This window comes from Elephas maximus, chromosome 10 (genome assembly GCF_024166365.1).
Source record: "Elephas maximus indicus isolate mEleMax1 chromosome 10, mEleMax1 primary haplotype, whole genome shotgun sequence".
NCBI classification, from domain to species: Eukaryota; Metazoa; Chordata; class Mammalia; order Proboscidea; family Elephantidae; genus Elephas; species Elephas maximus.
The window spans coordinates 85,973,039-85,987,865 of record NC_064828.1 but is presented as its reverse complement, the minus strand read 5'-3'; the positions used below and the strand labels follow the sequence as shown (position 1 = coordinate 85,987,865).

The following is a 14,827-nucleotide window of genomic DNA, read 5'->3' as shown; positions in this document are numbered from 1 at the left end:
CTATGAGTCAGAACTGACTTGCTGGCACCTAACAACAATATTTAGAACAATTTCTTAATGCCTTTAAGGAAACTACATGGAGGCTATACTGTAAGTTAGAAACAGACTGCAACACTCTCAATTCACTTCATACTTGGAGAGGTTGATAACGTAGCTATCTAAAGGAATTCAGGACTATTCAACACAGAGAAATGCACATACTTTCCTCTGGATCCACCCAGCTATTTCAGGTTAGCTGGCTCTAAAAGCCCCACATCATGGGCTCTAACAGTGCCTGTCGGTTGCTTACCCAACATTCATTCCCCCTTACTCCCTTAGGGCAGAGCCCTGATTTTGTTTGGGTTTCTATCCTTCTAGCGGTAAATCCTGACACATCGAAGCTGGGCGTGTCTTAGATCTAGGGCTGCAGGGTTCTCCTAGCCAATGAATGGTGAAGGAAAGGCTATTGGGAATTTTGGGGGAATTTTTCACTCTTTATGCGAGATTGAAAGAAGAAACAAGCAGCCCCCCTTCTTCCATGGGATGTTGTCTCTTCTGGATATGATGCCCAGAACTACAGGTGTCACCTTGTGATCATGAGGAGTAGTGGTGGGCTGAGGACCCAGCCTGTATATGAAGGATGGCAGAGGAGGAAGGTGGAAAAAAACCTTAATGATAACATCATTAAGCCACAAAACGAACCAATCCCAGAAGGTCCTGTACCTCAAGACTTCTTGTCTGGTCAGAGACTGCATTTAGAGAACGTATTTCCTCTGTTAAAGGCGACTGAATTGGATTTTCCTGTTCTTTACAGCTGTAGGGTTCCTAACTGGCGGCACTCACCGCTGGCTTTGGTGACTTATAAAAGCAGATTCATTATGAGAGGGATGAGTAAGGTGGGAGTGAATTTTTTTATGGGCCAGTCTTTCCTTTTAATGACAGCCAATCTGACTTAAAGGTCACTTGATCACAATATTATGAGTATATATGATAGTCTTAGTAACCTTCCATATATTAAAAATAATTAAAACACATAAATTCATAATACTTTTTCCTTCCTTTGTTTTTTATAAAAGTAATCCATGGTCATAGCAGACAGAGATTTACCATTTCAAATTAATAAAGCTTATACTCAGGGCCCTCCTTTGCATGGAATTCTTCTGGAACGGGCCCCAGCAATTTCAAATTTATAATTTTGTATTCTTTTTCTTAAAGAGGCAGCCCCCCAAATTTTATAAGTACCAGGCCCCATATCATCTGAATCCTTCCCTGGTGCAGAGTTTATAAAATCCTGTAAGCATGAGGTTTATAAATAAAAACAGCAGTCCCTACTGTGCCTCACACTCCTCACTCCTGATCCTCACTCCCACTTTCAACTTTTTCAGTGGTTTCTTTTGGAATTTACTCCATACTTAATTAAGTTATAAATCCGGTGCTCACAGTGCTATCATTTGATGTTTTGATTTTAGGCATGTACATATTCACTTCCTATAGGGACGATGAAGCATCAGCTCTCATACTCCTACACACACAAAATTTAACTCTCTCCATGTCCCCAAAATGTCACAATTTTGGGTTAAATTAATATTCAGCTTTTATATTATCACCATGCAAACAGCACTTATGACTAAACTACTTTGCTTCAGTCAAAAGGTACAATAATTACATTTTCTTTTTTGTGCAGCTTTTTGTTTTCCCTGGAAAACTGCTTCATTTTTTTCCTTGTCCAAATTTCTACGTATTACCAATTACTAATTTGTTCTCAAACTCTCTGACATAGAGTTCAGAGTTCAAACACATCAGGTAACCTCGCAGTTCTATTATTTTTTTGCCTGCACAGACATCCATCCCTCTTGGAATCCTATGCTATTTTGTTCCATTCCAGCTTGTTGTTCCTCTAACACCACAGTTCTTAACTGGGGGTGGCACCTCCCTCTCAGAGTTTTTAGAAATGATCAGGGTGGGGGAGTTCTGGGTTACTGCAATGCCTCAGAGCTACTATCAGTATTTAGTGGGTGAGGAGTTAGGGACACTAACTACCCTGCAGCATGTGGGGGAATCCCATGCAATGAAGAACTGTCCCACTCAAACTACCAACAGCTCTCCTGCTGAGAAACACTGCAGTTCACCCAGCTCTTTCTCACTTCAGGGCTCTTGCCCATTTGTTTACTCTTCTGAAAGCTCTTCTTCCACTCTTTATCTGGCAAACTCTTATTGTCGCTAACTCAGGGAAGCCTTCCTTGAAGATTTTTTAGAATGATGAAATCCCCTATTAAAAAGTTTCACAGCCATTTATACTTCTCTTTTATAGCACTTATCATGAATACACAAATTATGTGTTAAAGGTCTGTCTCCTAAAATAGGGTTTAAGCTCCACGAAGGAAGGAGATATCTTGTTCAGGGCTATGTCCCCCCACCAAAAAATAAAAAACCAAACCCACTGCCATCAAGTCAATTCCAACTTACAGCAACCCTACAGGACAGAGTAGAAATGCTCCATAGTGTTTCCAAGGCTGTAATCTTTAGGAAGGCAGACTGGCGTATCTTTTGAACCACTGGCCTTTCGGTTAGCAGCTGAGTGAGCGTACCAGTGCTCCTGCTATATCCCCAAAGCTTAGCAGAATACCTAGCACATAGATCCTCAACCAACATTTGTCAAATGAATAAAATCTTGATGTATCAAATACACACTCATACTCACATACATATATAGTCACAATTAACCTTTTAATTCTCTTCAAGTTGTTGTTGTTTGTTGTTAGGTGCCATTGAGACAGTTCCGACTCATAGTGACCTTATGTACAACAGAATGAAACCCTGCCCAGTCCTGTACCATCTTCACAATTGTTGCTATGCTTGAGCCCATTGTTGTAGCCATGGTGTCAATCTACCTCATTGAAGGTCTTCCTCTTTTTCAATGACCCTCCACTTTACCAATCCCTTCTCCAGGGATTGGTCCCTCCTGATAACATGTCCAAAGTATGTGAGATGAAATCTTGCAATCCTTGCTTCTAAGGAGCATTCTGGCTGTACTTCTTTCAAGATAGATTTGTTCATTCTTTTGGTAGTCCACAGTATAGTCAATATTCTTTGCCAACGCCATAATTCAAAGGCCTTGATTCTTCTTCAGTCTTCCTTATTCATGGTCCAGCTTTCACATGCATATGAGGTGACTGAAAACACCATGGCTTGGGTGAGGTACACCTCAGTCTTCAAGGCGACATCTTTGCTTTTCAACACTTCAAAGAGATCTTTTGCAACAGATTCGCTTGATGCAACGCGTCTTTTGATTTCCTGACTGCTGCTTCCATGGATGTTGATTGTGGATCCAAGTGAAATCGACTTCAATCTTTTCTCCATTTACCATGACGTTGCTTAGTGGTCCAGTTGTAAGGATTTTTGTTCTCTTTATATTGAGGTGCAATCCATACTGAAGGTGGTGGCCCTTGATCTGCATCAGTAAGTGCTTCAAGTCCTCTTTCAGCAAGCAAGGCTGTGTTATCTGCATAATGCAGGTTGTTAATGAGTCTTCCTGCAATCCTGATGCCCAGTTCTTCTTCAAATGGTCCAGCTTCTCAGATTATTTGCTCAGCATATAGGGTGAATAAGTATGGTGAAAGGATACAACCCTCTTCATGTTAACAACAGATTAATACAACAACCACACTTGTATCAACTGTTTTCAGTTTATTTCCTGCTTCCTTTTCCAAGGTGCCTAATGATAACCTTGTTCTGCTGCTTTGCTCAGTACAGAATGCAGCCTAATGTCCTGACATCTCTGGGCCCCAAACATGAATTCCCAGTTGAAACTGCCCTCCTTGCAATTACTCAAATGCCAACTTGGCTCTATAAAAACTAAGCTTTTCCTTTCCTGACAAACAGCGACTCAATTAAGGCCTTCTGCTTTTCAGCTTCCTCATAAAGTTAGCCCTTTTTCTTTTTTTTTTTTAAGTTTCCATTCTTCTTTACTCTTTATATTGTGCTATTATTCCTTAATTCTTTCTAATAATAACTCCTAACTTATATTCTCCTTAGTATCTTCTGTAGTACCCAAAAGCAGGCCTTTCAATCTCCCAGTCTAAGTCATCATCAGCGTCCTCATTCAGAAAATCATTATCTGCTTAGTGATCAGCTTAGCATAATTGGTAGGTGCTGTCGAGTTGATTTAGACTCATATTGATCCCGTGCGACAGAACAGAACGGCCACAGGGTTTTCTAGGCTGTAATCTTTATGGGAGCAGGTTGCCTTCTCCTGAGGAGCTGCTGGGTGGGTTCAAACCGCCAACCTTTCAGTTATAAACATTACCACATCTCAAATCAAATTGTATTAAAGTTACTCTGGCCATGTTAGACAAGAGGCTCTCATTTTTACAGGCTTGTGGATAGAGCTTTTTTTTTTTTTTTTTAATTATAGTTTCAACTTGAACCTTTCAAACTAGTATTACGTATTTAATGGCAGACATGCTTAACCTAGGGGCCTGACTGCATTGTTGGGTTTTGGGTACCTGAACTCTTTAAATATTTATGGGTATTTACTTTCTATTACGATAGCTTTCAAAAGATTCTCAGGGGAGTCCATGACTAAAAAAAGAAGTTAAAACCATTGCTTCACGACCCATTGTTAAGCCTATAAGATGACCCTGAACAACCAAGAAACTACCAAATAAAAACCACCTACTTTGTGAGTTATAATTTGAGCTTTTGGATACTCTCCTTTGGGCTTCTGGGTCTCCTTCTGCCATATTCACCAGCCACACCATTGTTGCTGTTGAGAAACATAAAAGTCCAGGTAAGCACTGGGAATATAGAAGGAAAACACACAGATAGTAGGCTATTATTTCTCCACACAAACCAACAATCTTCCTAACGATGCCTTAAGGATCCATAACAACCAGAGGTAAATGCAAGTTAAAAACCAAAAAATTTTTTTATATTCACAGATAAGAAAAAATTTGGAAACTAAATTTTACTGTAACATTCAAACTTCAGCTGCTATAGCAAAGCTATTCGTCATCACATGCCGTCCCTGAAAAGTAACCAGAAGGAAAACTGTTCAGGCCGGCCAGGCTCCACTGAAACAATGGTCGGACTAGTTGAATCTCCTAAAATAGTATGAACTCATTGGTGAAAATTATTTATTGGAATTATACTGGAGGACAAAGCTGGGATTCACAAAAGCCCCAGCTAATAATTATAATTCTAAAGATGAACAGTCTAAGTTTCCCTCATATTAGGTCTCACTTCTGGAATTTTTAATAATGCTATACTCTGTTATATACAAGGAGTAAGGAAAAAAAGAGTAAAAGCGATAAACATAAAGACACTAGATAGTTAATTGGTCTGTCCTATGTACCTTCCACAAGAATACATATATATCAATATATCTACATAGACAAGCATATAGATATACACACATTTCTTTCTCTGTCTCTCACATTTTAGTTAAAAGACAATGTCCATACTTTCAAATTTTGCTACCCTCTCTTATACGATGTAAGTAGAAATGAAAAACAGTATAACCCTTTCAGAGGGGAACTGGTAATATCTAGCAAAACTACATGTGCATTTATCTTTGGACCCAGCAATTCCACTTTTAGGAATTTATCCCAAAGATACACTGACAATAATGTGTGCCATGCAGGGCTATAACCAAAAACCAAACCCACCACCATCGAGTCGATTCCGCCTGATAGTGACCCTACAGAGGAACCAAATGTCCGCAGTAGCCTGAGTCCAGTCTTGTCATAATAAGTAACTGTAAACAAAATACATGGCATCTACGTATCTCTGGCCTTTTATGACTATGACTGTATAACTATATCCATGTTTCTAATACTCTTAGGCTTCTTGACTAACTTATGAAAGAACCACACAACCCAAGAGGCTGAAATTCTATAACAGCCACACTTGATCATTCACCGCTGCCTTTAATTTTTGAGGTCAAATGAGCTCTATTATACAATAATCCAACTAACATGATCAAAGTCAGTATAAGCCAGGCAAGAAATACACTGTTTAACTAAATCCAAATCCAAAGAGAAAGAAAAGGCCAGCTAAAATCACTATATGTACAAGGTTTACGGATTTCTATAGCCTTCTTGGCAATGAAGGCAGCAGCTATTTATTTGATGTTCTTTCTTTATGTAAGTATGGAAAAACGTAGCTACGAACCCTTTTGTTTTAGCATTTAATGTTATCATAGAAATGAGGAGTCAGTAAACTTTTTCTGCAAAGGGCCATATGGTAAATATTTTAGGCTTTGTGGGTCACATCTGGTCTCTGTCCCATATTCTTCTTTTTTAAGCAACTCTTTAAAAATATAAAAACCATTCTTAGCTCCCAGGCTGTATAGAAACAGGCCACATCCAGATTTGGCTACGGGCAATAATTTGCTGACTCCTGATATACAAAATCATGAATATAATTTGTAAAATAAACTAGTATTACTAAAAAAATTTCCCTTAACCCTAAATAGCTTAGATCAATAGGAAAATACACAGATTAAAAAACTAATTTGCTTTAACACCCCTTCTAACTGATATGAAATCAAAGAAAAGCTTCACATAAAACAATCTACCTCAACTGTTAGCTTCATATTTAGTTAAGTTAGCAGAGGGGAATACCTCTGCTAGTGTCTAGTAAGGAAAAATGATCTAGTCCAAAGAGCAGGTGTGCATTTTTCCTGCCAGAAAGAAAGAAATAGAAAACAAAAATGTTCACTCATCTCCTGAAGACGCTTTCGTAAACTGAACACCCTTAACCAGGAGGGAGTCTATAAATGCATAGAAGGGTTGTTATTTTTAAAGAATAGCGGAGAAAGTTGACTTAAAACTTTTCGCATTTTTGTTTATATCTACTCCAAGCCATTCTTGAAAATGAGCCCACTTTTGGAACCGACTCTTCCACCTGTACTGGATGAAATCCTACCCATCCTTTGAAGGTTCAATTCAAATGCCGCCTCGTCCACGAAGCCTTCACTGGCTCCCCAACTAGACCTGAACTCTCCCTGCACTCTGAACTTGCCTCTTAAGAAACTGAAAACCCCCGGCCTTGGATGTTGCTTATTTATATACTTGTCTTATCTCCCCTTTAAACTGTAAGCAAATGGGCTCTGAGGGGGGGCAAGGTGTCTTAGTCATATTTTTGTCCTCCACAGTGTTCTAGAAGTGGATGAGGTCGATCCTCGGTAAGTATTTACTGAATGCCTAGGAAGAGCATGGCTCTGAAACAAAAACGTGACAGACACACGCTGAAGGGATAGCACAACTCCTCCAATTAACTAGGCTGAGATTCACCTGCTAGTATACATACACACATATATATATACTGCAAAAAAATACATAAATACACAAACACACACACATACATACATATATATACACACGCACACGCACACACACACACACACAAATGCTCAATAACTCTTGACTAATAAGATTTTAAACAGGGATACTCTGGGTCCCCAATCTCTAAAGATTTCTTCCTTTTTCACCCATGTTGAAAACTCTGCTGAACCAATGTCAGAAAGAAGACAACAGTTCGCAGGACACAAAGGGTGTGCAGGTGCTGCGTTAATGCTACTATGCATTTCAGACAAGACGGAGTACCATGATGATGGCCATAACTATATGTTTGAGTCCCTATAAATACTAAGGTGATTACTAATTCAACATGATTCTGAAATACTTACAGGAGTAAATAAGAGCTGGAAAGAGAGTTTCATTTCTCTCCTGAGCTGTTTCAACCAGCATACGAAGTGGACCTTTTGGACACAAAACAGCCACTAAATCTAGAAAAACAGAAGAGACATCCAATAAAATGTACTGGCTAAACATGTAAATGGGTATGTTAAGGAGGAATTAACCAAGGGAAAAAGGTTTGACGCTTTTTTGGGGGGGGAGGGAGGGGACACAAAAAGAGGTTGAATATGAAATAAGTGACAGGTAAACTTCTGGGGGAAAAAAACCCCTGAAAATATGCAAAATTACATAGGAATATAAGACCTATGGAAATTTCACTTTGAGTTTGACTACGCTGTTACTTGCTTAATTTACAGAGTATGAGCTCTGGGCTCTCATCAGTTTGAAGGAAAGAGGCAGAGAAAATGACAAGACAGAACTAGAGCACTGGGCAATCTACAACAAGCAGAAATGGGAACAAGCCATTTCCAAACAAACTATACCTGGGAGCTACACACAGAGCTACAAACTCTTCTCTGAGAGGAACTTAATACAGCGGATTTAATGGAACTTTCCAAAATACAAAGAACAGAGTAGAAGAGATACGCCCCCCTCTTCTTTTTAAATATGGCATATATAATTGAGATTTTGCTACAAAAAATAAAATAGTACAGGTACTACTCAGGAATACCTGAAATATGAGAGCAGTAAATTTAAATGAAACAAGGTAATTAATAACTCTTTGCATGAGAAGTTTTAGAATTTCTTTAGTTCTCCTATCAAATAAACGCACGTCACAAATATTCAGGTCTTTGAATACATGTGGTGCTGAAGATGGCAGAGAATGCCAAGTTTACAGAAACAGCAACTCACAGAGGAAGCGATATGCCTAAATTATTCTTACTCCTGGTCTATCACCATCTCTGCCCATCAACTGCAAGTTTTCTAACATTTTCTCAGTGTCATGAAAATCCAGAATACAGAAATGTAGAAAATAACTTCCAACATTTAAAAATATAAAACAGGGATTGCTAAATTTATAAAGGAAGACTTGATAGCTTGTGTTCACACTGCTGTTATTCAGATGCATTAAAAAACCTCATACTTCCAAGTGGTCATGCCTCCCTGAATGGTAATGATAAAGCATACACACACACTCACACACATAAAGAAATTTCTGCTCTCAAAGCTTCCAGTTTGATTTGAGTCAGATGAGGAAAATTTGCCTTCTTTGTAATATTGAGGTTTTTCAACACATTATTTACCATTTTGGTTTTGTGATATACTCTTCATAAAATTGCTACATGAAAAACTTTTATTTAAAAATATTTTACTGAGTTGTAGGTGACAGTTTACATAGCAAATTAGGCTCCCATCTAATAATTTTTATACAAATTGTTCCGTGACATTGGTTACAATTTTCACAGTGTCAGCATTATCATTATTTCCATTCTGTGTGCCCTGTTTCCACTGATCTAGCTTCCCAGCCCCTCCTTGCCTTCTCACCTTTGCTTTTGGGTAAATGTGGTCCCATACAGTTGATTGTTTAAGGAAGCACATTCCTCACAGGTGATATTATTTGTTTTATAAACCAATCTATTACTTGGATGAAAGGTGACTTCCAGGAGTAGCTTCAGTTCCAAGTTTAAAGCGTATCTTAGGGCGATCATCTCGGGGGTGTCTCTAGTCTTTATCGGTCCAGTAAGTCTGGTCACTTTCAGGAACTTCAATTTTGTTCTACATTTTTTTTCCCATTCTATCCAGGACCTTCTATTGCGTCCCTGGTCAGAATGCTCATGGTAGCTGGACAGCATCTGGTTTTTCTGGTCTCAGGCTAGAAGATGCCACAGTTTGTGTGGGCTTTAGTCCTGTGGACTAATTTCTTCTTCGAGTCTTTGGTGTCTTTCATTGTCTTTTGCTCCAGTTGAGTAGAAGCCAATAGTTTTATCTTAGATGGCTGCTCAAAACTCTTTTATTTTTAGGTTAAAGTAAATTAAAATTAATTTTGTTTTGAGAATTTCAGAACCTTTGTGACAAATTTACATCTTGAGGCCTTATAAAATGGACTTGAAAATCACTACTCTATTTACTGAATAGAAAAATCTCTCTCATTTTAAAGGAACTCAAAACTTTGTGGAGATAATCATCTGCATTACTCGTGGAAGAAGTAGTGTAGTGTAGCAGGAAGAATACTGGATTTGGGATTCAGATGCTAGATCAAACAATGTAAGTTTAGGCGAATCACTTACTTCTATAAACCCGGGGTTTGTCAGCAGTAAACCAAGAATAATAACTGCCTTGCTTACTTCATAGGATTATATATAAAAAAAATAATAATAATGACTAACATTTATTGATACTGTTCTAAATGTTTTGTGTGTATTATTCAATTTAATCCTAACAATAACTAAGACTTAGAGGTGGAGTAACTTGTCTGTAGCCATGTAGCCAATAAGTGATAGAAGAGTCTGGACTGAACCTAGGCAGTCTGTCTCCAGAACTGGCATTCTTAATCACAGCTATAAAACAATAGATGAGTAATTTATAAACTGTATTTTCAAGTGTTCACATACACACAACACACACCCAGATGGAATGTAGCCATGACAGGAAAAAAAAAGATAACCATCTACGTGAAATAGTGTGTGGCGAGAGATTGGTGGGTTAATTCCTGAAAACATGACAGTATTTATCTTTAAATAGTGTGATTCTGGTATTTTTTTTATTATATAACATAAGGTCATCATGAAAGTCTGGCACAGAGAGTATATGACTTTTGGTTCTATAGACTTCTGCCTATTTTTCAAATAGGATAGAACCAGTTCAGTTCTATTTCCATAGACTTTTTCTTTGTCAATCAAATGGGGATGACAAGGTTTCCTACTATTGGTCAAGTGATATTTTAATAAGCATCTCGACAACGATTAAAGAGCACTGTCTTATCACAATACGTAGACCATATACTGACCTCTGGGAAAGGACCTCTTTTTGGCCTAAATGTGGGGCTGATATCCAGAGTATATGCCCGTACAGCTGCCTTGGTTGTTCATGGTTGAGGTACACTCTGACTGTACAGAACCACTGCCACACTGATTGTTTAAGAATGTGAATCTCACACTACCCAAATAAGCTTTATTTTTAAAAGAATAATTCTGCCCAAGTTACCTTATAAAAAGTAGGTAACCTAAGTTGATTTTAAACATCTATTGAGCATTTTATGTGTCGAGCACTCTGCTAATGCTTTTCAACACGTGTTTAACATACTGAACTCTTCCAACCCTGAGAGGCACTATTCACATTTTACAAATGGGAAACTGAAGTTCAAAGAACCTGAGTCACTTTCCAAAGGTCACAGTGGTAGAGACGGGATTTGAATCCAAGTCTTCTAACCAGAAGTCCATGGCTCCTTCCCGTAACCCACCACTGAGTTAAACTGGGGATAGTAATAAAACATTTTTTAAGATCTCCAAATTTTTAAATTCTTTATATGAAAAGGATACTATAGCTAATTATTACTGACTGGCTATGGGTTGTAACTTATCATTTTCCTTAAGTCAAGATAATGAAAAGAGGAAGAAAAACACAGCAATGAGGCATTTCTGGGATGAACAATATGTCAGTCCTAGGTTTTTACCATATACTGAAATCACAGCCAAGATGAGCCACGCAGTCCATTCAGGGAGGTACTTGATAAATACCAGGGCCATGAGGGCACTGATCATAATGAGATAAGCCTGCTGGAGTCGGAGTGGACCTTTCCAGTGGATGGCAATCATCCCTACCACACCAAAATTCCAGATCAGGAGTGCAACAGTAATGTAGTCCATGGCAACGTTGTATGTCTTAAACACTTCCCTGAAAAAAGTAAAGATTTTCAAAGATTCATATATTTACCAAAACATTGTTTAGAACTAGTTTTCAAACATTAGATATTTATATTCCACCTTCATATTTTTATCTTATCTAGTATCAGCTGTCCCCACCATTACTGTTTATTTAACATTTCTTTTAATTAATTCACTTTTTTCTTTTTTTTTACTCAAGTTAAGCTTATTTTAACAGGAAACTTTGTAACATTCATATAAATGGGAAGCCAATGTCACACACCATAACTGTAAAAATAAGTACATGCTTATTAAAAATTAAAAGGAGACCATATACCACCTAAAATGCCAGACTATACTTTGGGAATCCCTAGTTTAAAATATTTGAAATTGGAAAAAGTTAAACATGCACCAATGAACTTTATAAGTAGGACATAAACGAGTGGAGCCCTGGTGGCGTTGTGGATAAGAACTTGATTGCTAATCAAAAGGTCAGCAGTTCAAATCCACTAGTTGCTCCTTAGAAACCCTATGGGGCAGTTGTACTATGTCCTATAGGGTCACTATAGTTGGAATCAACTTGACAGCAATGGGCTTTTGGGACATAAATGATGTTATTTTCATACAAAGATACTTAGTATAGCCATACACACACACACACACACACACACACACACACACATATATATATTTTTATAGCCATAACACATTATTGCCTGAAAAATAAAAGATTCCATTTACGTGAAATAGCATGTGAGAAGGGAAAGCAAGAGATTGGTAGATTAATTCCTGAAAGGATGACAGTATTTATCTTAAGATTTTTACTTTTCTTCTTAATAATCTTATAAAATGTATATTTATGTTCTTACGATGAATGTCATTTTTATCATGAAGAACACTTTTAATTTGGAAAAAAAAAAATACCATCATCTAAAAATAAAGAAATTACAACTCAGAAAGATGTCCTGAATAACTGAGCAGAAAGCAAGCGCCTGATATAGAGAAAACTTTGGGTTATGGAGACTATCCAGAGAGATGAGCCCTCTTCCCTTTGAAATTCCAAAATAAAGTAAATGCTAAAATGTCTGGACAGTCTAGCTATTTGTATTAAGCATTTCAATATCTGAATTGATAGTACTTAATAAGTTTCCCTCTTATTCCATCTTTAGAGGAAACCACTATTATTAATTTCATGGGAGTCCTTCCAGAGATAGTCTACACAAATATATACATACAGGTGTATGTGTCTGCATATACATATTAGACACAAACTATAGTATGTTATATATATTATTATATAACTGTTCTGTACCCTGGTGGTACAAATGGTTAAGCACTTGACTACTAATGATTCAAACCCACCCAGCAGCTTTGTAAGAGCTAATAGACCTGGCAATCTGCTCCCACAAAGATTACAGCCTAGAAAATCCTATGGGGCAGCTCTAGTCTGTCACATGCGGTCTCTAGGAGTTGGAATCGACTTGACGCCACCTAACAATAATACCACCAGGCTTTTTTCTCTTAATAGTATTCATGGAGAACGTTCTATATCAGTATATCAGAGCTACCTCATTCTCTTCCATGAACCAGTTTTATATTGACAGATATTTGGCTTGATTCCATTCTTTTGTTATTAGAAACAATGTTGCAATAATTATCCCTATAAATTACCGGGCTCTGGACATATGCGTTTAAAATCTTAATGAATATGTCAAATTACTCTTGATAAAAGTTATGCACCAATGTGTCAGTGTTTATTTCCCTGCACCCTTGCCTTGATATTATCAAACTATTTGATCTTTGTAACACGATGTATAGCTACAATTAGCATTTCTCTTATGAGGATTAAAATTAACTGCAGTCTTGAGTTCTTTCAGTTCTATTTATTATATGCAAGGTCTACAATATTAATTTGTCTTAAATAGCAAGTACAATCTACATTTGGAAACAGTTATAACTCAAGAGTAATTTATCAACAAAGTACATGCCTTAGGTGAGTTATACGGCCAACACACAGTTAACTGCTCAAAAATAGATCATATATTTCACCACTTACCCTAAATAAATGAATGAGAAGAAGAATAGCAACAGTAGAGATGAAATAATAAGCCAGGCATGGATAACCTACAGGGGGAAAAAAAGAGAGTATCAATATAATTAACAGATTTCATGAACCTTAAAAAATGAAAAATTTTCACTTCAAAAATAATGTATCTGTAAATGTTACTCTTTTCAGATGGGAGAATAAAAAAGTGGCTTTGGAGTCAGTGCATACCGATACGGAACTCTTTGGTGTTATCTGTAATATAAAATTGAAACCTCAACAAGACATATATAGAGCCTTGTTCCTTCAGAAATATATAAAAATTTACAACGAAAACTGTGCATTCTAAAATACCAAATTATCAACACAGTCAACAGGTGACTTAAACTTTAACATAACAATACTTTCAATGGAGGAATTCTGTAGTATTTCTGATACAAAAAAAAAAAAATTGAAAATCAGATACTCATTTAAGTGATCTGTATACACGAGAAAACAGACCTTCTAAATTACACGACTTTTTGACAAATGAACATTCAGAATCTAAAGTTGCAATTGGTACGTCAATACTTCCTGGTTTTTTTTAATGGTTTATTAGTAAGTATTAATATTATAAAGTCTTTGAAATACTTATAAGTCAGTCCATCATTTTCATAAACAACTACATAAACACCAGTCATTATTACTCATGTATAGCTTATTATAAGAAATAGAATCTGAATTTGGTTTTTGAAATCTACTATACAAGATGGATTTTTTAAATAGTAATTTTATATAATCAGTATATTGGGGAAAAAATTATACAACCCAAGAAGACTGGGGGTTTTAACAAATGGAATAAAGTGTGATAAACTGTCAAGTAACTTCTAAACAAAAGTGAGATATTTAGAGGTAGATGTATCCATTATTTGCTTTAATCTTAACCAATAACGTCTCTAAACTGGTACATCTCTTAACCAGAACAAATCAAGACAAATCTTGAGGGAAAAAAAGCGCCTCCAAATCAAGACCATTTTGTCTTCATTTTTAAAATCTTCCATCCCATCCCCCAGATCCAGTAGTTCCAATAATCAGGCTTTTAGGTAACCAAAAACTCTTAACTGTGATCAGACTCTACATTAAGCTTCTCTGTGGCCCTGTTCTGATCACCCAAGGTCTTTAAAACCAAACAGTCATTGCCATCGAGTCAATTCCAACTCTTAGTGACCCTACAGGACAGAGAGTAACTGCCCCATAGGGTTTCCAAAGAGCAGCTGGTGGATTTGAACTGCCGACCTCTTGGTACGCAGCCAAGCTTTTTA

General features: G+C 37.1%; 1 protein-coding gene across 5 annotated transcripts in view; it reads right to left on the bottom strand.

The window, feature by feature from the left end:
- The window catches only part of PSEN1 (presenilin 1), a 72,350-nt gene that overhangs the window by 13,017 nt on the left and 44,506 nt on the right, over positions 1-14,827 (bottom strand). For all 5 annotated transcript variants that reach the window (XM_049897864.1, XM_049897868.1, XM_049897865.1 and 2 more), the window contains exons 5-8: positions 13,539-13,606; positions 11,293-11,513; positions 7,670-7,768; positions 4,658-4,744 (exon numbers count right to left, since the gene is read on the bottom strand). In XM_049897864.1, the coding sequence (XP_049753821.1) occupies positions 4,658-4,744; positions 7,670-7,768; positions 11,293-11,513; positions 13,539-13,606 (475 nt within the window). The remainder of the gene's footprint in view (positions 1-4,657; positions 4,745-7,669; positions 7,769-11,292; positions 11,514-13,538; positions 13,607-14,827) is intronic.